The following is a 20,927-nucleotide window of genomic DNA, read 5'->3' as shown; positions in this document are numbered from 1 at the left end:
AAACTATCAAATGAAAAAGAGGCCCATTCAGTTACATTACATGAAGACAGACAAATATTGACAATTTTTATAAGTACTTCTATACAAATTCTAAGTCTAAATGCTAAAATGGGTTAACTTGGGTACCTGGTATTAAATGAGGATACTGATATAATAGGCATCATAGAAACTTGGTGGAAAGATGATAATTGATGGGGCATGGTAATAAGAGAACAAAATACACAGGAATGGCAGAGTAGGTCACAGTGGTGGAGAAGTGGCACTATATGTGAAAGAAACCATACAGTGAAATATAGTAAAAATCTTAAATGAATCAAAACTGTACCACAGAATAGCTATGGATAGAATTTCATGCTTGAACAACAATATACCAGTAGGAACACACTACTGACTCCCTCACCAGTATGGTGACAGGGATTGTACGATACTCAGATTGAGATTAGAGAGTCTACAAAAATAGAACACCAAATAATAATGGGGGATTTCAACGATCCCTGTATTGACTGGGAAAATGTCATCTCAGAACAGGATACAGAACACCATTAATGACTGCTTCTTGAAGCAGCTAGTTCTGAAACCCACAAGAGGAGAGGCAATTCTTGATTTAGTTCTAAATTGCGTACAGGATCTGGTCCAAGAGATTAATATAACTGAACCACTCGGTAACAACAACCACAATGTAATTAAATTTAACGTGTGTGTGTGTGTGCGTGCGCGCAGGGGGATACTAAAGAAACCCACCACGGTAGCATTTAACTTCAAAAAGGAGAACTACACAAAAATGAGGAGGCTCTTTAACCAGAAATTAAATCACAAGAGTGAAATGCCAGCAAGTTGCATGGAATCTTTTAAAAAACACCAAAATATAAGCTCAAATTAAATATATAACCCAAATTAAAAAAAAAAAAAAATTAAGAGGATGAAAAAAATACCACCATGGCTAAATAGAGGAAAAGAGGTGGTTGGAGACAAAAAGAAATCATTTAAAAATTGGAAGTCAAATCCTGCTTAGGAAAATAGAAAGGAGCATAAACACTGGCAAGTCAAGTGTAAAAGTATAATTAATCAGGCCAAAAAAGAATTTGAAGAGCAACTAGCAAAAGTCAAAAAACTAACAGCAGCAAAAAAAAGTACATCAGAAGCCCTGGACAACTGTGGTGCTGAAGTAGCACTCAAGGAAAACAAGGCCATTGTGGAGAAGCTAAATTAATTCATTGCATCAGTCTTCACTGCAGAGGATTTGAGGGAGATTCCCACACCTGAGCCATTCTTTTTAGGTGACAAATCTGAGGGACTGTCCCAGACTGAGGTGTCAATAGAGAAGGTTTTGGAACAAACTGATACATTAAACAGTAATAAGTCACCAGATGGTATTCATTCAAGAGTTCTGAAGGAACTCAGATATGAAATTAAAGAATTTCTAACTGCAGTCTTAATCTATCACTTAAATCACATTCTGTGACAGATGACTGGAATGTCATGCTTTTCAAAAAGGTTCCAGAGGTGATCTTAGCAATTAATGGCTGGTAAACCTAACTTCACTACCAGACAAATTGGTTGCAACTATAGTAAAGAACAGAATTATAAGACACACAGATGAACATGATATGTTGTGGAAGAGTCAACACAAAACTTTTGTAAAAGGAAATCATACCTATCAATCTATTAGAATTGTTTGGAGGGGTCAACAAACATGTGGACAAGGGTGATTCTGTTGATACAGTGTACTTGGACTTTCAGACAGGGTCCCTTAACAAAGGCTCCTAAGCAAAGTAGGCATACATAGGATAAGGGGGAAGGTCTTCTAGTTTAGTTTCTACACAGGGTAGAAATCAATGTTCAGTTGTCCCAGTGGAGAGAGATAAATAGCAGGATCCCCCAAAGATCTGTACTAGGATCTGTGCTATTCAGCATAGTCAAAGATCTGGAAAAAGGGGTAAACAGCGAGGTGGGAAAGTCTGGAGAGGATACAAAATTATTCAATAAATAAATAGGCAGCAAGTTTAAAATAAACATAAGGAAGTACTTCTTCACACAACATACAGTGAAGCTGTGGAACTCCTTGCCGGGGAAGTTGTGAAGGCCCAAAGTAGAATTGGTTCAAAAAAGAATTAGATAAGTTCTTGGGGAATAGGTCCATCAATGGCTATTAGCCAAGATGGTCAGGGATGCAATCCCATTCTCTAGGTGTCCCTAAACTTCTGTCAGAAGCTGGGACAGGACGACAGGTGAATTGCCCTGTTCTGTTCATGGCCTCTGAATCATCTGGCACTGGACACTTTTGGAAGGCCAGATACTGGGCTAGATGGACCATTGGTCTGACACAGTATGCCCACTGTGATATTCTTATGTTCTTAGAAAATCACCAGTTGATCTTTCTGTATCTTTTGATACCTTCTTTATTGGGAGGGGTACAAGTAACTAATTTCTAACTATTATTTGAATTTAACACTTCTGAAGAACACCCACACCCACACACCAGTATTTCAATTCGCAACAGAGAACGCACATCCATCCCACCACAAATGAGAATAGCAATTTCTAAGACTATCTCATCCTTAACATAGTATTTAAAAATTCCAAAACTGATATTGCCACTTTTACAAAGCCAGTAACAACAACATAGTTTACTTTCGCTTTGGGTTGTCAAGGCAGAGATGGGAGGAAGAAGATGGCCAGGTTGCAATAATTCAATATACTTGTCAAAGTATGGGTTTCCAATGATACCACTTACGTCAGAAAAAATATTTAATGAAAAGAAACAAAAATAAAGTTCTGCTCTCCAATTCTGACAAAATCATCAAGCCCTAAGTTTGGGACACTTGTATGTAAAGACATACAGTTGACAGCTCTAGTGTGGTAGCTATCTAAACGGAAGAGGAGTGGAACCATAATTCTTGTGACTACGGGTGGGGGCACAAGTTTAAACAGGAAGTTTAGCAGCTGAGTGGGCCAGGCTTAATACGTTAATCACAGGCGATGGGGCAGGAAGGTTCGGCAGAAAAGATGTGGATGAGACTGAGGTCTGTGTCGTGTGTGTTTGTTTGGGGAGTGGGGGGGGGGAGTTTTGGCTGCCAGAGAACGTTTTGCACACAAGAGTAAGAGACACTGGGATGCAGCAGCACCCTGTGCAGTTTGCCAGTCTTATCCCACAATGGGATCCTCAGACGCAGAGGCACTTGCAAACGGGGTGAGGCAGTAAGGGAATATCCGAGTCTCCGTTAAAGGGCACCCGATACAAAATTATTAAAAGTTTGGAGCTCAGTTTCAGAGACTGCTCACATCATTTATCCATCCTTAATGTCATCAGTGAGAATGTTCTTTGAATTTGTTGGTTTCATGGCAGCGTCTTTACCTGAGGACAGTGAAAGCCTGGGCACGATCATTACAGCACATAGTTCTATCACATACATAGGGCAGGATCTAATATAGTAGTACCCACCCTTTTCAGTCCCAGGGCCCAACTTTATTCCAAAAGGGTTAAGGGGCAACAATTGATACTTTGGGTCATTTCTTCTCATTTCCTCCACTATACTTGTGCCACCCAAACAGCAATCAGGGAGAAGAAGCCACCCACAAGTCACTTGTCTGGATTCCCCAGGCATGGGGGATTTTCGAGGGGCTAGCATATTTGGCTACTATATTCTCTCTCTGCTACCCCTGGCTGTTCCCAGGCTGTTATAACCTGAACCACGTCAGAGAGTCAGGGAGCTGTAACTGGTTGCTGGTGCTTTCCTCCTTTTCCTCCTCTCGTGGGCCTTCTGCATGGCTGTATGGAGGAGAGGAGCTATCCTTTACTAGGTACTTCCTTCGGCTCAGGCAGAACCAGTTGAATTCCCATCCTTGAACTACCCAGTTACTCTCTTCTCTCTTCCCTGTGATATAGCAGATGGCCAGATCAGAAGCTGCTCTGCGGTTGTAGCCGGGAAACAACAGCTGCTACTCAGAGCATTCCCAGGTCATATCAGAGCTGCTTCTGGTTCTGCCAGGCAAGTGGCAGAAGGCAGTTGGGGTCACCGTGCTCCATACCACCTCTCTGTAGTGAAGGGGCTGCTTTAAGCACTTTTGTTTGAAAGCCACAGGGTGCAGTCAGGAAGCACTCTTTCAACTCATAACTAAAAACTTTTTCTTCTTAATATGATCACCCTTGAGAGCCACAAATTGGCCTCTAGCTCATAGGCTAGGCACCACCTGCTTCAATACTTTTTACTGTCAGCTATTTAAAAATCTTAACTTGGAGTGAATTTGGCTAAATCAGCCTAGTCAAAGACATTCCCTTGTAAATTAAAATTTATTCAACTGTAGAATGGTATTTAATTCAGCGAGATAGGATGCACGAGAGGTAATTATTACAGATCAAAACCTCAACCAAAAAGGATTACTAGACAAATTGGCTCAAATTCATTTCTGTGCAATTTCAGTGAAACCAGTTACTCTAAGAATGAATTTGCACCACATCTTTTAAGTGATCCAGAATATGTGATCTGAACTTAAGAACCAGATACAAAAAGTGACAGGAACAAAACTGCTATCAGAGAAAGAAACACCAGTATTCTATGGCCAAATTCAGATCTGGTGTGACCAGATGCTATTTCCCTGAAGTCAATGAAATGAAATCCACTTTCACTAACTCTGACTTTGGCTCAAATTCATTTTTTTCTCCTGCCATTTTTACGAACATGTTCAACAATATTTTAAGTTACTTTGTTATGACAAATCAAGCAATAAATATTTTTGACCTACTGAACTACCCTGGCACCAATGTTTCCTACCAATATCCTACAGAAAAAGTTAAAAACATAAGCACAATGTACTACACTTACCCCATTTCTGTATCAGCACCCTGAAGCACACATTCTTTATTTGGTAGTTTCATTTCTTCTGAGAAATGATACAGAAGCCTGCTGTTTACAGAATTTACTAAATCTGAAGTAATTGTATGACATTGCAGCCAGCCATTTGTTATGCTGCCCTGTTATTTGAAGTTCTTTTCAGATAACCTATAATTGCAAATCTTCCAAACAAAGTGGAAAATTTAACCAACTATATTGTTAAGAATGTTTTCTTTATTTAATTTCTGTGGTGATAATGAACAGTTACTTTTTATGGTGCACGGTATGCCACAAATATTGTGTGGATTCCACTTAGATGCAATGATTTGGGGTAAGAAACTGATTTCTTTCATTAATTGTGCATCTCATGATTCCTAAAAAATTTGGTGCTCTCTCCTTAAAAATATTCTGTTTCCCATAAATGTATGAAAAAGTGAAATGCAATGTAACAGAACTTGAATTATGTTTACGTATTTAAATTGTGTCTTGTGAGCAATACTTCAAATACTGTGCCAGCCAACTAGAGACTTTGTAAACATAAACCGATTTAGTAATCTGCTATAGCAGTGGCATATGTTAAGAAACAAGGAAAGAAAAGCCCCTACAAAAATGGTGAAGGTTCACTATGTTCAAATAGTATTACTGCAGTTATAAATATGTGTTATGTTCCAACAATTACATTTGCGTTGGGATACAGATATTCAAGTAGAAAACTATTATTTTTAAAAGTCCTATTATATTGCACACTAATTTGCTCCATTATATATAAGTTATTGTTATGGAATCTTTGCTTTACTCTGACTTTGATCCAAAGCCCATTGAAATCAAAGGAAAAACTCCCATTGCCTTCAATAGGCTTCGGATCTGCTGTCTGAATGCCAAAGATTCAGACAGAAAAATCTATCTGCTGGATATTTCTGTATTTGCCATAGGCACAGTAGTTTTAAATTAAACTTCTCACTTGTTATGGTTTATAAAATGTCTTACAATCAATTCTACTATTCCATCTTGCCTGGACAAATTCAAAACTGTTCTGTCAAGAGTTTAGAGGTTAGCAAAATTTAGTCTACATATCAAATTATGATAGCCCTGGCATCCCACATATACACTAAGTTACAGAAACAACTGACACTGCAATATAGTCAGAACTCTTTTATATATTGAATTGCTTCTGTTAGATTGCCTGTTCCTCATCTTTTAAAATGGAATGAAAATAATACAAATTATAGCCAACAGAATCTCACAGTAAACAGATTAAGATGGAGCAGTGATTCTTGTGACTGCTGGAAAGACGGTAGAAATAAGGAAACTTCTTTCACAGATTATGGGAATATTATCAAACTGTTACCAAATTCTCAAGAACAGTTATTAAACAGGTTAAAAAACAAAGGCTACAACTACCCCTAGACTGATCATACTTTTGGGCTTCCCAATGAAGAAAATATATATGGTTTAAATAATATCCATCTTGGAACACATAGCTGACTGCAGCAAGAAGTGAAATCACTGCTACATGCAAAATCTCACTCACAAAGGAAGACCTTTTAGGTAAAGATCTCAAAACAACATTCTGGAAAGAGGCCCTACCCAGGTCAATAATAAAAAATGCATGTGCAATGCCATAGCTTACATTTGTGTGTGTGATCACCATGAAAACATATTTGTATACACACATAGGGTAGTTGCTTCATGTAAATGTAGGCACACAATTGTGGGAGCATTTGTCAGTTTAGATGTTCAGGCACACACATAGATGGCCCAATTTTCAAAAGTGCTGAGCTCCCAGAAACTCCTGGGTGCTATAAGGTTTGAAAGTTGGCCAGAAATTTCAAAGGCATCTAAAAGAGTTACATGCTTCAAATTCCAAAGAATTTCACTGGGTCTTGGACAAATAACTCCCTTAGGGTGGAATTTTCAGAAGAACCCGTGTCTAAATATTAATTTGGAGTCAAACTTTAGGCTTCTATTTTTTTAAATCTTGGCGGTCATTCTTCTATTTTTTCCAACTTTTCTGTTTGCTGAATATTTCCCCAAAATTTGTTTTCAGTTTGACCTGAAATTAATTCTATTTTCCAATTTTTCAGAGTTCCAAGCAAACTAAAATATAAAACAGTTAATAACCTTTCATAACGTTTGTTCTTCCAGATGCGTTGCTCATGTCCATTCCATGATAGATGTGTGCGTGCCGCATGCACAGTTGCTGGAAATTTTTCCCTCAGTGGTATCGGTAAGGCAGGCTCTAGCACCCTCTGGAGTCACACGCGTATGCGCCGGTATAAGGGGTGCCACCAGTCCCATACACACTCAGTTACTTCTTGCCAGTAACTCCAACAGAGAGGTAGGAGGGTGGGTCATGGAATGGATATGAGCAACACATCTCGAAAAAACAACAGTTATGAAAGGTTAGTAACCATTTTTTCCTTTTTCAAGTGCTTGCTCATGTCCATTTCATGCTCAGTGACTCACAAGCAATAACCCCAGAGGTCAGCTCATGGATGTGCTGATTGCAACACTGGTCTCCTGAAACTGGCATCGTCACGGGCCTGTTGGGTGATGGCGTAGCAGGATGCAAAGGTATGAACCAACGACCATGTGGCGGCTCTACAGATATCCTGGATTAGTACCTGTGTGAGGAACGCTGCTGATGAAGCCTGGGCTCTCATGGAATGCGCAGTCATGATGGCCAGAAGCAGAACCTTTGCCTGCCCATAGCAAGCTCAGATACAGGCGGTTATCCAGGATGAGATTCTTTGGGATGACACAGGTAGCCCGCTCATCCTTTCTGTTACTGCTACAGCGAGTTGTGTGGACTTGTGGAAGAGCTTGGTACTCTCAATATAGAAGGTGAGGGCCCGCCTAACATCCAGTGTACAAAATATGATGTTCCTCTGCCATCTTGTGAGGATTTGGGAAGACAGGAAGAAAAAGGTCCTAGTTGTTGTGGAACTGTGACACCACCCTTGGTAGGAAGGCCAGATGGGTTCCTTGAAGAACATCATATAAGGGAATTCTGACATCAGGACTTTGATCTCAGATACCCTTTGGCCAAAGTGATGGCCATCAGGAAGGTGACCTTCCAAGAGAGAAGCAGTATGGGGCATGATGCTAATGGCTTGAAGGGAGACCCAGTGAGCCTGAACAGGACCAGGTTTAAGTCCCAGGAGGGGATCAGCTCACGAACCTGAGGGTAGAGTCTTTCCAGCCCCTTGAGAAACCTGTCATCTCATGGGAGAACACTCATCTGCCATGAACTGGAGGGTGGAAGGCTGAAATGGCTGCCAAGTGAACTTTAATAGATGAGAGAGCCAGACCTTGATGCTTTGGGTGGAGCAGATCATCCAAGATAGATTGCAGAGAGGACCGGAATGGAGAGAGATTCTATTCAGAGGCCCAACAAATGAAATGTCTCCACTTAGCCAAGTAGGTAGTCCTGGTGGAAGGCTTTCTACTACCTAGCAAGACCTGTTGAACCTGTTCCAAGCAGGCCTACTCTTCAGGGTTCAGCAATCATGCCATCAGGTGCAGGGAGGTGAGGTTCAGGCCAAGCAACCGTCCGTGGTCTTGTGAAATCAAGTCCAGGCAGGGTGGGAGCATGAGTGGAACTGCCACTGAGAGGTTCAGAAACATACCGAACTGTGACAAGGTGCGGGGCAGGAATCCCTGAGCCAACAGACAGAAAGGGGGAAGCCAGAGAGTGGAAGGAGAGGGGTAGCTCTTCCTTCCTGACTGCAGAGATTGAGAATTCCTTAAGGCTGAAACCCCCAAGCTGTAGATGGTGAGAAGGTGGTGAGATTACATGCTGTAAATAAACTGCACCAGTGATTGCTGAGCCAGAATGTCTCTGAGTGGTTTTTGGAACAGAGTAGAAGCAGGAGCAAAGGGGGGGAAGGCGCCCCTGCTACGCCCTGTTACACGAACCAATGCTGGCGTGACCGCGCAGGAGTTATCAGGATAACCTTCGCCTTGTCCCGTTTGATCTTTAGGAAGACCTTGTGAACCAAGGGAACAGGTGGGAAGACATACAGTAGGCAATCTGCCCACAAGAGCAGGAAGGCATCGGAGAGGGAGCCCATGCTGTGCCCGTGCAGTGAACTGAACTGATGGCATTTCCTGCTGTGTCTGGTGGCAAACAGGTCCACCTGGGGGGACCCCCACTTCTTGAAGATGACACTGACTAGCACTGGGTGAAGAGACCATTTGTGGTGAGAGGAAAAGGATCTGCTGAGGCTATCCACCATCATATTTCAGACTCCTGGGAGATGTGACGCCTCAAGATGAATAGAGTATTTCACGCCCGAAGTCCCACAGCCTGTGGGCCTCTTGGCACAGGGCTGAAGATTGAGTCCCTCCCTGCTTGTTGATGTAAAACAGTGGTCTCCAACCTTTTTACACACAAGATCACTTTTTGAATTTAAGTGCAACCCAGGATCTACCCTGCCCCTTCCCTGAGTCCCCCCCACTTTCACCGGATTGGGGCTGGAGGTGTGGGCTCTGGGCTGGGACCGAGGGGTTCGGAGTGTGGGAGGCGCCTCTGGACTGATCCTGGGGCAGGGAGTTGGGATGCAGGAGGGGATGAGGGGAGCAAGCTCTGAGATGGAGTTTGGGTGCAGGAGGGGGCTCCAGATTGGGGCAGAGTGCTGAGGTGCATGGTGTGCTGGCTCTGGGAGGGGGCTCAGGACTGGGCTCCCACTGGGCGGCACTTACCTCAGGTGGCTCCCAGGAGGCTCCCTGCCTGCCCCAGCCCCACACACCGCTCCTGGAAGGGGCCAACGTGCTCCTATGGCCCCGGGGGCAGGCACATGGCTCTGTGCATTTTCTCTCTCTGCAAGCACTGCCCCTGAAGCTCCCATTGGCTGCAGTTCCCCATTCCCAGCCAATGGGAGATGCAGCAGTGGTGCTTGCAGGCAGGAGCAGTATGCGGAGACCACTGCCCCCCATGCCCACCCCAGGGCCGCTGAGGCATGCTGGCCACTTCCGGGAGAGGCCTGAGGTCAGGGCAGGCAGGGAGCCTGCCTTAGCGGCAGTCCCATTGTACCACCAGACTTTTAGCAGCCAGAGATTGCCATCAACTGGCAGAGGCTCCAGGATCGACCAATCTATCGCAATTTACGGGTTGGTGACCACTGATGTGTAAAACATTGATGCCGTGTTGTCTGTCAAGACCTGCACCACTTTGCCTGAGATCTGGGGAAGGAGCACCTGGCAAGCCAACCGTACCGTAGAGTTCCCTGACATTTAGATGCAGGGAGAGTTCTTCCTGGGACTAGAGGCCCTGGTTCCTGACACTGCCAAGGTCTGACGCCCCAGATCTGACACATCTGAGACCAAGGTTACTGATGGATGAGGGGCAGCAAAATGCACCCTTTCATTACAGATCCTGGGTCTCTCCACCAGGTCAGTGAAGCGAGGACCAGAGGTGAAATCATGAGTATCGAGTCCAGAAGGTGTCTGCTAGGAGAGTAGACTGACGCCAGCCACATCCAAAGGTGTTTGAGGTACAGCCTTGTGTGCTATATCATGTAGGTGCATGCCATGTCACTCGTCATGTCACCCAACAGCTTGAGGCAGACCCGAGCTGTCGTTAGTGGGTGGATCATGACTCTGGAAATCTGGTCCAACATAGCTTGGAAATGGGCAGCCGGTAGGGAGGCCATGGCCTGGGCTGAATCGAGCAATGCCTCGATGAACTCTATTCTCTGAACCGGGACCAGGGTTGACTTCTGCTCGTTTATCAATAGACCCAGTGGGTGGAAGGTGACCTGTACTGTGCTGATACTGTGCCGCAGCTGAGCCAATGACCGACCTATGATCACCCTGTCATCAAGGTATGGATAGACTTGCATGCTTCGAAGCCTGAGGAAGGCTGCCATCACCACCATATGCTTAGTCAAAACCCATGGGGCTGCTGACAGACAGAAGGGAAGAGTAGTGTATTGGTAGTGGCGTTACCCCACCATGAACCTGAAGAATCTTCTGTGGCTGCAGAAGATAGAGATGTGGAAATAGGCATCCTTTAAGTCAAGGGTGGAGTATCAGTCTCCTGGATCCAGGGAAGCAATGATGGAGGCCAGAGAGTCCATGGAGAACCTCACTTTCTCGAGATATTTGTTGAGGCCACGCAGGTCCAGGATAGGCAGTAGTCCCCCCATGGTCTTCGGGATCAGGGCTCGAGGAACCTCCTCCACCAGCTCCACGCATTGGAGGGCTTGCACCTCCTAGATGAGAAGCTGCTCGTGAGGAGTGGATGAAAATTGAAGGTTGTAACCAGCTGTTACTGTATTCAATATCCAACTGTCTGATGTTATATAGGATCATGCTGGGCTGAAGGGTGACAGGTGTCCAAAAACAAAAGAGGAGGCGCATCTGGAGCTGAGACTGGTATAATGCCCTTGGGCATACCTTCAAAAGGCCTGCTGGCCCCACCAGAGTATCTGTGAGAGCCTGACTGGGAGGCAGAGGTAGAAGGGAGGGGTTGTTGTCGTTTATAATCCTTCCCCTTACTTCTGTAGGGCTCCTGCTTGGACGGTGCGCGAACCTGGAAGGTTGCTGGTGCCTAAAGAGCTTCCTGGAGGCTGGTGGCGTATAAAAGCCTAATTAACAAAGTGTAATTCTTGAGTCCTTGAAGTTGTGGAGCTTCAAGTCTGTCTACTCAGAAAACAGGGAGGAGCCTTCAAAGGGGAGGTCTTGGACAGTCTTCTAAACCCCATGAGCAAGGCCAGACAATTGAAGCCACAAACAGTGTCTCATGGTGACAGCTGAAGCCATAGTCCTGGCTGCTGAGTTGGCCACATACAGAACTGCCTAAAGGGAAGTTCTGGCCACAGTCTTGTCCTCCTCCAAGATGGCCATAAATTCCTGCCTTGATTCCTGTGGGAGGGAGTCTTTACATTTGGACAGCGAGTCCCACAGATTAAAACTGTACCTCCCCAGTAGAGCCTACTGGTTGGAGATACATAGTTGGTGTGGAAGAAAAATAATCTAATAAGACCTTTCCAATTTTTTTAAGAACTCCCTATTGCAGAATAATAGTATGTGCTAAGGAAAGATGAGTAAAGGTCATCTTAGTGGGTGGCCAAGAGAAAATATGGCAGCAAAAGAGTTTCTGAAAGCCGGACTATCCAGCCAGTTCCGCTTAAAATTCCCCTAACCGCAATATTGTTATGGCCTACTCTTAACTGCACTTGGCCTATGATTTACCCTCAAAGCTTGCTTAAACTGGAAAAGTTGCTTATTGCTGCAATATGTATGATCTTGTCCTTATAAGGCATTGTTGGAAAGGTCTGTGGAAAAGTATCCATGCAAAAGTGTATTGTTCGAGAATGCTACTGAAAACCCTATATAAGTCTGTTGAAGTGTATGGAAAACAGAGCAGCTTGCCACCCTGCGTGGGGCTATGCTGACTCTCCTTGCATATATGCTCGCATAAAATAAAAAGCCTCAGGCGATTCTGACTCCTAAAAGATGAGTGGTTAATTTTCCACTACATTGGAAACTGCCCATTGAATAAACCTTCTGTCCAAAGAAGTCCAGTCTCTTAGCTTCTTTATTTTTGGGGGTAGCACTCAACTGCCCCTGTCTACCCTGCTCATTCACCACCGACACTACCAGGGATCTCAGGGGAAAGTACGAATAAAGGAAGTCAAACCCGCTTGCTGGGACATAGTATTTGTTTTCTGCCTTCTTTGAGGTGGGGGGCAGAGAAGAAGGGGTCTGCCACAGTGTCTTATCGGGCCCCAACACTACCTCATTTATGGGTAAGGCCATACTGGAGGGAGGAGCGGCAGCCAGGATGTCCATCAGGCTCTACACCAACTCCTTAAGCTCTTCCACCTCCAGACCCAAGTTCGCCATGAACGTTTTCAGGAGGTCCTGGTGGGCCCTGAAGTAGTCTTGAGGGAGCAGGGTACTACGGCCTGCAACTGCCTCATCCGGGGAGGAGGAGGAGGCGGCCTGTGCTGGAGGAGGGGCTCCCTCCTCTTCCTCTGCTTTGAATACATCCATTGCAACCACCTGCTGAACATCGGCACTGGGATCGATGCTGGAATCCGGTGCCCGGTGGATGAGGTAGTGGCCCACCTTTCTGACACCACCAAGTCGAGTAGTGGGAAGGGGATCCTGGTATCTGTGGAAACCCCCAGAGGTTCCAGTACATTGGCCAGTGGCCTGGTGGCTAGGTGCCGGCGGGAGGGCCGGTACCGAAATCTGGAGGCTGGGTATCGACAGGTCTTTGAAGGGGAATCCTTCACTCCTTCCAACTCCTAAGACGATTCTTTCCTTGGAGACCATGGTGGTGCAGTACTCGCTTCCACTATTCGTCAGTGCTGAGAGACTGGGGACCAGTGTCAGGACAGTGACCATGACTGATACCATGGAGGGCTTGCCTCAGGACGGTGCCTCATACTGGGACGGAGCTTGATGGACTTCTTCCCTTCTGACCCTGGTTGCCCTCGCCGGCAGGGGCCTTAGGAGTCAGCGGGATCAGGAGGGACAGCAGATCCTTCGCAACCTGAAAAGCCTCCGGTGTCAAGAGGGACAGGAACCATCTGGCTACATGGCTGTTCATGGGATTCTGTGGAAGGTACTCTAGGCGGAGTCTGTGGAGCCATCAGTGGCTCGGGGGAGGACAAGTGGACCGATGCAGGTCTCACTATGCCAGCTCCTTCCTGCTTGTCTCTATTCAGCACCGGGAATGGAGAATGGTGCTGGGAAGCACATGGTACTGGAGGAGTGCTCGGTGCTGATTCGGAGAGGCTTAGTTCTGAGGCTGGTTTGAGGGCCATCTGCATAAGAATGGCTTTCATTTGAATTTCCCTGTCCTTTCTGGTATGGGGTTTGAAGTCCCTGCAGATCTGGCCCTTCTCTCTGACATGAGACTGCCCAACCACTTTAGACAGCTAGTGTACGGCATCGGCTTGCAGCAAGAGGCACCTGGCTTGAAGCCTGGGAAACAGGGCATGTCCAGCCCTTGGGGCAAACAGTCCCTTGATGACAGGGACAACTACTATATACACTAACCCTAACTAAGAGCTATGTACACTAACTATGACCAAGAAAATCCAACCACTGAGAAAGAAAACCTTGCCACAGCAAGAAGGAGAGAGAGACGGAGTTATTGCACACAAAGAAAACTGTTAAACCAATGAAGATATATAAACTCAACACTAAATATGAAATAAGACTCTCCCCCAACAAGAGAAAAAAGAAAAGATAAATAGCAGCTTTGCTGAAAAATATGCTTGTTACTCCCCAGGATGCAATAATTTCAAAAGAGCCATATGATTCTGTCCCCATCTCCTCCTCAAATCCCTGCTCTATAATATTATCAGCAGTACGATGTTTAATGATACTACATCATGACCATTATTCTCGTCAATTAATAGTATTTTGCTTGTTTATAGCATCCTTTATATAGTGGCAGTTCTGGGGCTTTGTCACTGTTTTCCTTTCCCCACTGTGACCTTGCTTTAGTATTGTATGTGGTAAGGGAGCTGGCAGAAAGACATTACCAAAAACAGTCATGTCAAAATACAGGTAAGTAATGCAAACATGCATTTCCTGAGATTGTATCCAAACTGGAATGTAGCATCTCATAGGTATGTCACTTTTTATGCTCCCTATGGAGTAACAGAATGATATCGTTTTATTGAGTATGTAACAGAAACTACTATTTTTTGTTTTTTTGTGGTTCAGTCATCAAATTACCCAACACGTTTCTGAAGGAAAGTTTAAACAAAAATTAATCATGAGACTCCTGGAATCTAGATGAGATCACTGATGAGGGTGAGTATTTTCCATACCAATATTAAGTCACATTTGGGACACAACATGGGCAAGCCCTGTGGTACAGCAGTATGTCAGTGCACACTATGGAACTTTTAGTGCACATCAGTAGGGTCCACATGGACAGTTAGAGTGCAGAATGCTGGAGTACTGTAGATTTAAACCCTGGCTTGTCAGGCAGTAAGTGTTTGTGTAGACATGCCCTATCTTTCTCACAACATATTGATGCCTGGGTAAACAAAGGAAGTACATAACAAAAATAACTCCTTTGCATAGTACATTTTAAAGTACACTTTTACTCAAAAGAAGAAAAGAATTGAAATCATTCTTATTTTTACCTTTAGGTGTTGGAATTTGCCTGTCATGTCCATCCACTTGACTCAGAGGATCATTGGAATCTGGTATCTCCATTTCACCTAAGTGAAAAATAAACCATTGAAATTTTAAACCAGTTGAGATTGAGCTGATCTTTCTCTTCTTGAACAGAATAAAAATATTGGGTATTTAAACTCACTTGGGGCCAAAACTTGGTCCCACTGAAGCCTGTGGCAAAATTCCCATTGACTTCAAGGGGATCAGGAATTAGCCCTTATTGACTATAAGATCTATTCAGCACAACAAATTGAAGGTATTGTGCTTGACATAGTGACAGCATTAAAAAGTGTGTTACAGTTCTGTCCACACACAAAAAATAAAATTCAAATACTTTCTGCAAACTGCCTTTGTCATACCAGATTACTCAGTAGTGAAACTCTGTTGACATTCTTGAGCGAAACATGGCATAAGATTTACTTTTGAGAATATATTACATTCATTTAAATTCTATTTTCACAAGTTAGACCCATCTCTGATGCCTTGTGCTTCCCAGCCCCAACTCCACCTTTTGAATGATGATCTAACCACCCACCAAGGCATTGAAAGACAGCAAAAGAATTCAAATCAGAGTGTTTTATAACTACACATTATTTGCTATTTGTAAAAGTCTCTTAGAACTGGGGGCTTGAAAATCTAGTATTTTCTCCAGCCAGTTCTATCATTTTACCATTAGCGCACACTCAGACTAAGGCCAGAAGGGACCATCATGATCATCTAGTCTGACCTCCCGCACATTGCAGGCCAGAAACCTGCCCACTTCTGAAATAAACCCATAACCTCTGGCTTAGTTACTGAAGTCCTCAAATCTTGATTTAAAGATTTACAGAGAATCCACCATTTACTCTAGGTCAAACCAGCACACTGAACTCTCTTCCTCCCCACCCCAATATTCCAAATGGTGTTGAAATTAATATCTTTTTGTTCAACTTTTTGTTTACGCACCAGTATACAATATCACAGCACAGCACTGGAAACTGTTAGTTGGCTGCTCCTGAAGAGCAATAGGGACAGCATACAGAGGGTTTTTTTTTTTATTTTTACGGTTTTTGCGAAAATTATGACTACTGTTGCAGGGTTTTGACTTTTTTTGTTTTAAACATTCTTTCAGCAACAGGGAGGGGATGGATTTATAAGAGATACAGTTATAGAGCTGCTTTCACTAAACCTACTTCTCGCAAGAAACAGCTCAGCCACTAACTCCACCAGACGGGTTCCCAGCTCAAGCAGAGATAGGTGCCTCCCTGCAGCTCAGATGTTGGGCACTGAACTCTGTGAGGAGGTGGGGCTTGGGAATACCCCTCACTGACATCTCCCATTGGCTAGTGTGCTGGCTGTTATGGCTGCCATTCTCAAGCACCTCTCTCTCCCCACACATTGTATCGGGAGCACCTAACTCAAGCTTTAAGGATTCCAGTGTCTTTCAATGTGCCCAAGTCCCTTTGTGGATCCAGGCAAAACCTACTTCATAATCCTATACTCTTTCCTGTGGTTCACTTCACCTAGCTACTTTGGTAAAATTACACTGCCTTGTCTCCACTAGGATTGTTACAGTGGGACAGCTAATGCATGTTAATTATTCTGCTGTAAAAACACACTTTTTTTTTTTTTTTTTGGCAGTGAAGCCAAAGCCTCATGCCAAGAGTTGGAGGGGAAGGCAGAGTGTGACAATCCTGGAGAGGCGGTCTTTGAGTCACTTGTGCATAAACCCAGCCTGTTCTCAATGTTATGCTCTCAACTGATGACTTCAAGTGATCGGAGTACACTGGGAATTACAAAAGAACAGGACAGTTTTACAAATAAAATTTTGGACAGGCGCAGTTATGATACATGATGACCTACACTCACACTCCTCTATGGAATGTTCAATGCCCATGCAATGATTTAAGTGTCCTTGACTATTTTTTTTATGTTATTGATCTATGCTCAACTTCATTTCCTGTGTTTTCTGCATTCCTTTATCAGTTAAGTGGGATTCTCAAAAGGGACAAACATGAGAAGCCTATACAGAGCGGCCTCTCTCTTCCCACACCCACATCCCTAGTTGGTGTTTTTTAACTCTCACATTAGAATGGAATGAGAAAAAGCATCTGCTGATTTTAAAATGCTTTAATAATAGTTTTATGTAATTCCTCCTTGTGCTTGGTATGTTTACGTCTGGCAAAAACATTTGTCTCCAGATGTGCCTTATCAGAAAATAACTGCAAACCACAGACAGTATACACCAGCAAAGTCTCCATGACTAAGCAATGTTAAATTGAAAAATGCTCTGTGTGGGCTGTAAATTATAAATCCGAAACAGATCTGCCATTTTCAACTGTCACTATAATGAAAGAAACATTTTATCTTTTAAATATTCTAATCTGAAAGTTTTCTTTTTTAAACCATATTTATTATGAACTCTTAATTTTAATTAGGGCTGTCAAGCGATTAAAAATAATCACAATTAATGACAAGATAAAAATAGTAGCAATTAATCATGGTTTTAATCACAGTGCTAACAACAGAATACCAATTTAAATTTATTATAAATATTTTTGAATGTTTTTCTACATTTTCAAATATATTGATTTCAATTACAACAGAGAATACAAAGGTTTCAGAGTAGCAGCCGTGTTAGTCTGTATCCGCAAAAAGAAAAGGAGTACTTGTGGCACCTTAGAGACTCACAAATTTATTTGAGCACACGAAAGCTTATGCTCAAATAAATTTGTTAGGCCTGGTCTACAGTACGCGGTTATTTCGGAATTATCCGAGTTACCTCAAAATAAAACTGGTTCCGTCCACATGACCAAACCAGTTTTTTTCGATTTAAAGGGCTCTTTACTCCAATTTCTGTACTCCACCTCGGCAAGTGGAGTAGCACTAAAATCGAGATCGCAGTTCCGGGTTACAGGTACTGTGGACACAATTCGATGATATTGGCCTCTGGGAGCTATCCCAGAATGCTCCCTTGTGACCGCTCTGGACAACACACTGAACTCTGATGCACTAGCCAGGTAGGCAGTAAAAGCCCTAGGAACTTTTGAATTTCCTGTTTGGTCACCATCAGCACAAGTGACCATCAGCACAGTACACCATCACAGGTGACCATGCAGAGTCCACCATCACAGGCAATCACGCAGTCCCGGATTCGCAGACGAGCTCCAGCATGGTCCGAACGGGAGGTACTGGATCTCATTGCATGTTGGGGAGACGAATCTGTTATGGCAGAACTACGTTCCAAAAAAAGGAACGCAAATATGTATGCTAAAGTCTCCAGGGCCATGCCGGAAAGAGGCTACTCCAGGGACACAGAGCTGTGTCGTACATAAATCAAGGAGCTCAGGCAAGTGTACCAAAAAGCCAGGGAGGCAAACGGGCGCTCTGCGTCACAGCCCCAAACATGCTGCTTCTACCGTGAGCTGCATGCAAATTATGGGGGGTGATGACACCACTACCCCACCACTGTCCGTGGACACCTGCAAGGGGGGAGTAGCACGGAGCGAGGAGGATGAGTTTTTCGAGGACAAAGAGGAGGAGGAGGACGGTGCACAGGCAGCAAGCGGGGAATCTGTTTTCTCCCCTAGCCAGGAACTATTCTTAACGCTGGAGCCAATAGCCTCCCCCTACTCCCGAAGCATGCTCCCAGACCATGACCCTGGAGAAGGCACTTCTGGTGAGTGAGAGCTTGATCGGAGCCACGCAGGGGGTGGCGGGAAACCTAATCACGCTGGGCTGTTCGCATTTAGTTTAAAGGGCTCATCCCTGCTCAGAGCCTCATCAGAGCCCTGCGGGGTGTGGGAAGGGGGGAAAAGGGGGAAGGGTGTTGTGTGAAGCAATCATCCCAGAGAGCTTGCAGGCTGCCTGCAAGCTGAATTCCGTTGCCTGGCCGCTGCCTGCAAGCTGAATTCTGTTGCCTGGCCGCATGTAATGGCTTACTCACACCAAAGTGGCAAGCACTTCAGTATAAGAGGCAAAATGAGACCTTGTACAGAAAGAACATGTGCTGTGTATTATGAATTGCCTGTTTCACTGAGAAACAGTGTCCCCTTTGTTCTCTAAAATGTATCTTTTTAAATACTACCCTCCCTTTTTCTCCTCCTGCAGCAGGTCCAAATGTTTCAATGTGGCCCCTATCTACTCCATCCCAGAGGCTGGTCCAGATTAGAAGGCAGAAAAAAAGAACTCGGGACGACATGTTGCAGAGCTCATGCAGTTCTCCTGCACTGATAGGGCCCAATTGAATGCGTGGAAGCAAACAATTGCGGAGTAGCGTAAAGCGTTACATGAATACGAAGAGAGGAGGGATATGCGCAATGAGATCAGGCAGGATGCTATGGTCAAGTTCATGGGGAAGCAAACTGACATGCTCCGCTGTATGGTGGATCTAATGCAGGAAAGGCAGCAAGACCACAGACTGCCACTGCAACCCCTGAATAACTTCCCTCCCTCCTCCCCAAGTTCCATAGCCTCCTCACCCAGACGCCCAAGAACACGGGAGTGGGGGGCAGGCTATGGGGACCCACACAGTCAACCCCAGAGGATTGCACAAGCAGCAGAAAGCTGGCATATCCTAAATTTTGATTTGGTTTCTGGACTTGTCCTTCCCTCCTCCGCCACCCCCCAACCCAATATCCCTCTTCCCCCGTCTAGCTTCTGATTTCTCTCAATGTTTTGTGCAACAAATAATAAAGAACGGTTTTTAAACAACTGTGACTTTATTTCCTTTAATATATATATATAGGGGGCAGGTAACTTTAAGAGAAACAAACACAACTTTTACACCGTACCCTGGCCAGTCATGAAACTGGCTTTCAAATCATAGAATATCAGGGTTGGAAGGGACCTCAGGAGGTCATCTAGTCCAAACCCCTGCTCAAAGCAGGACCAATCCCCAATTAAATCATCCCAACCAGGGCTTTGACAAGCCTGACCTTAAAAACTTCTAAGGAAGGAGATTCCACCACCTCCCTAGGTAATGCATTCCAGTGTTTCACCACCCTCCTAGTGAAAAAGTTTTTCCTAATATCCAACCTAAATCTCCCCCACTGCAACTTGAGACCATTACTCCTTGTTCTGTCATCTGCTACCACTGAGAACAGTCTAGAGCCATCCTCTTTGGAACCCCCTTTTAGATAGTTGAAAGCAGCTATCAAATCCCCCCTCATTTCTTCTCTTCCACAGACTAAACAATCCCAGTTCCTTCAGCCTCGCCTCATAAGTCATGTGTTCCAGTCCCCTAATCATTTTTGTTGCCCTCCGCTGGACGTTTTCCAATTTTTTTCACATCCTTCTTGTAGTGTGGGGCCCATAACTGGACACAGTACTCCAGATGAGGCCTCACCAATGCTGAAGAGAGGGGAACGATCACGTCCCTCGATCTGCTGGCAATGCCCCTACTTATACATCCCAAAATGCCATTAGCCTTCTTGGCCACAACTGTTGACTCAAATCCAGCTTCTCGTCCACTATAATGCGTAGGTCCTTTTCTGCAGAACTGCTGCCTAGCCATTCGGTCCCTAGTCTGTAGCGGTGCATGGGATTCTTCCGTCCTAAGTGCAGGACTCTGCACTTGTCCTTGTTGAACCTCATCAGATTTCTTTTGGCCCAATCCTCTAATTTGTCTAGGTTCCTCTGTGTCCTATCCCTACCCTCCAGCATATCCACCTCTCCTCCCAGTTTAGCGTCATCTGTAAACTTGCTGAGAGTGCAATCCACACCATCCTCCAGATCATTTATGAAGATATTAAACAAAACCGGCCCCAGAACCGACCCTTGGGGCAGTCCACTTGATACCAGCTGCCAACTAGACATGGAGCCATTGATCACTACCCGTTGAACCCGACAATCTCGCCAACTTTCTATCCACCTTACAGGCCATTCATCCAGCCCATACTACTTTAACTTGCTGGCAAGAATACTGTGGGAGACCGTGTCAAAAGCTTTGCTAAAGTCAAGGAA

At 44.5% G+C, this 20,927-nt stretch overlaps 1 protein-coding gene across 2 annotated transcripts in view; it reads right to left on the bottom strand.

Annotated features, from left to right (window-relative positions):
• The window catches only part of ROR2 (receptor tyrosine kinase like orphan receptor 2), a 233,866-nt gene that overhangs the window by 46,672 nt on the left and 166,267 nt on the right, over positions 1-20,927 (bottom strand). For both annotated transcript variants that reach the window (XM_037901665.2, XM_043547159.1), the window contains one exon: positions 14,951-15,028. In XM_037901665.2, the coding sequence (XP_037757593.1) occupies positions 14,951-15,028 (78 nt within the window). The remainder of the gene's footprint in view (positions 1-14,950; positions 15,029-20,927) is intronic.

Source organism: Chelonia mydas, chromosome 5 (genome assembly GCF_015237465.2).
Source record: "Chelonia mydas isolate rCheMyd1 chromosome 5, rCheMyd1.pri.v2, whole genome shotgun sequence".
In the NCBI taxonomy this organism is placed as follows: Eukaryota; Metazoa; Chordata; order Testudines; family Cheloniidae; genus Chelonia; species Chelonia mydas.
This window is presented reverse-complemented; position numbering and strand designations above follow the sequence as displayed.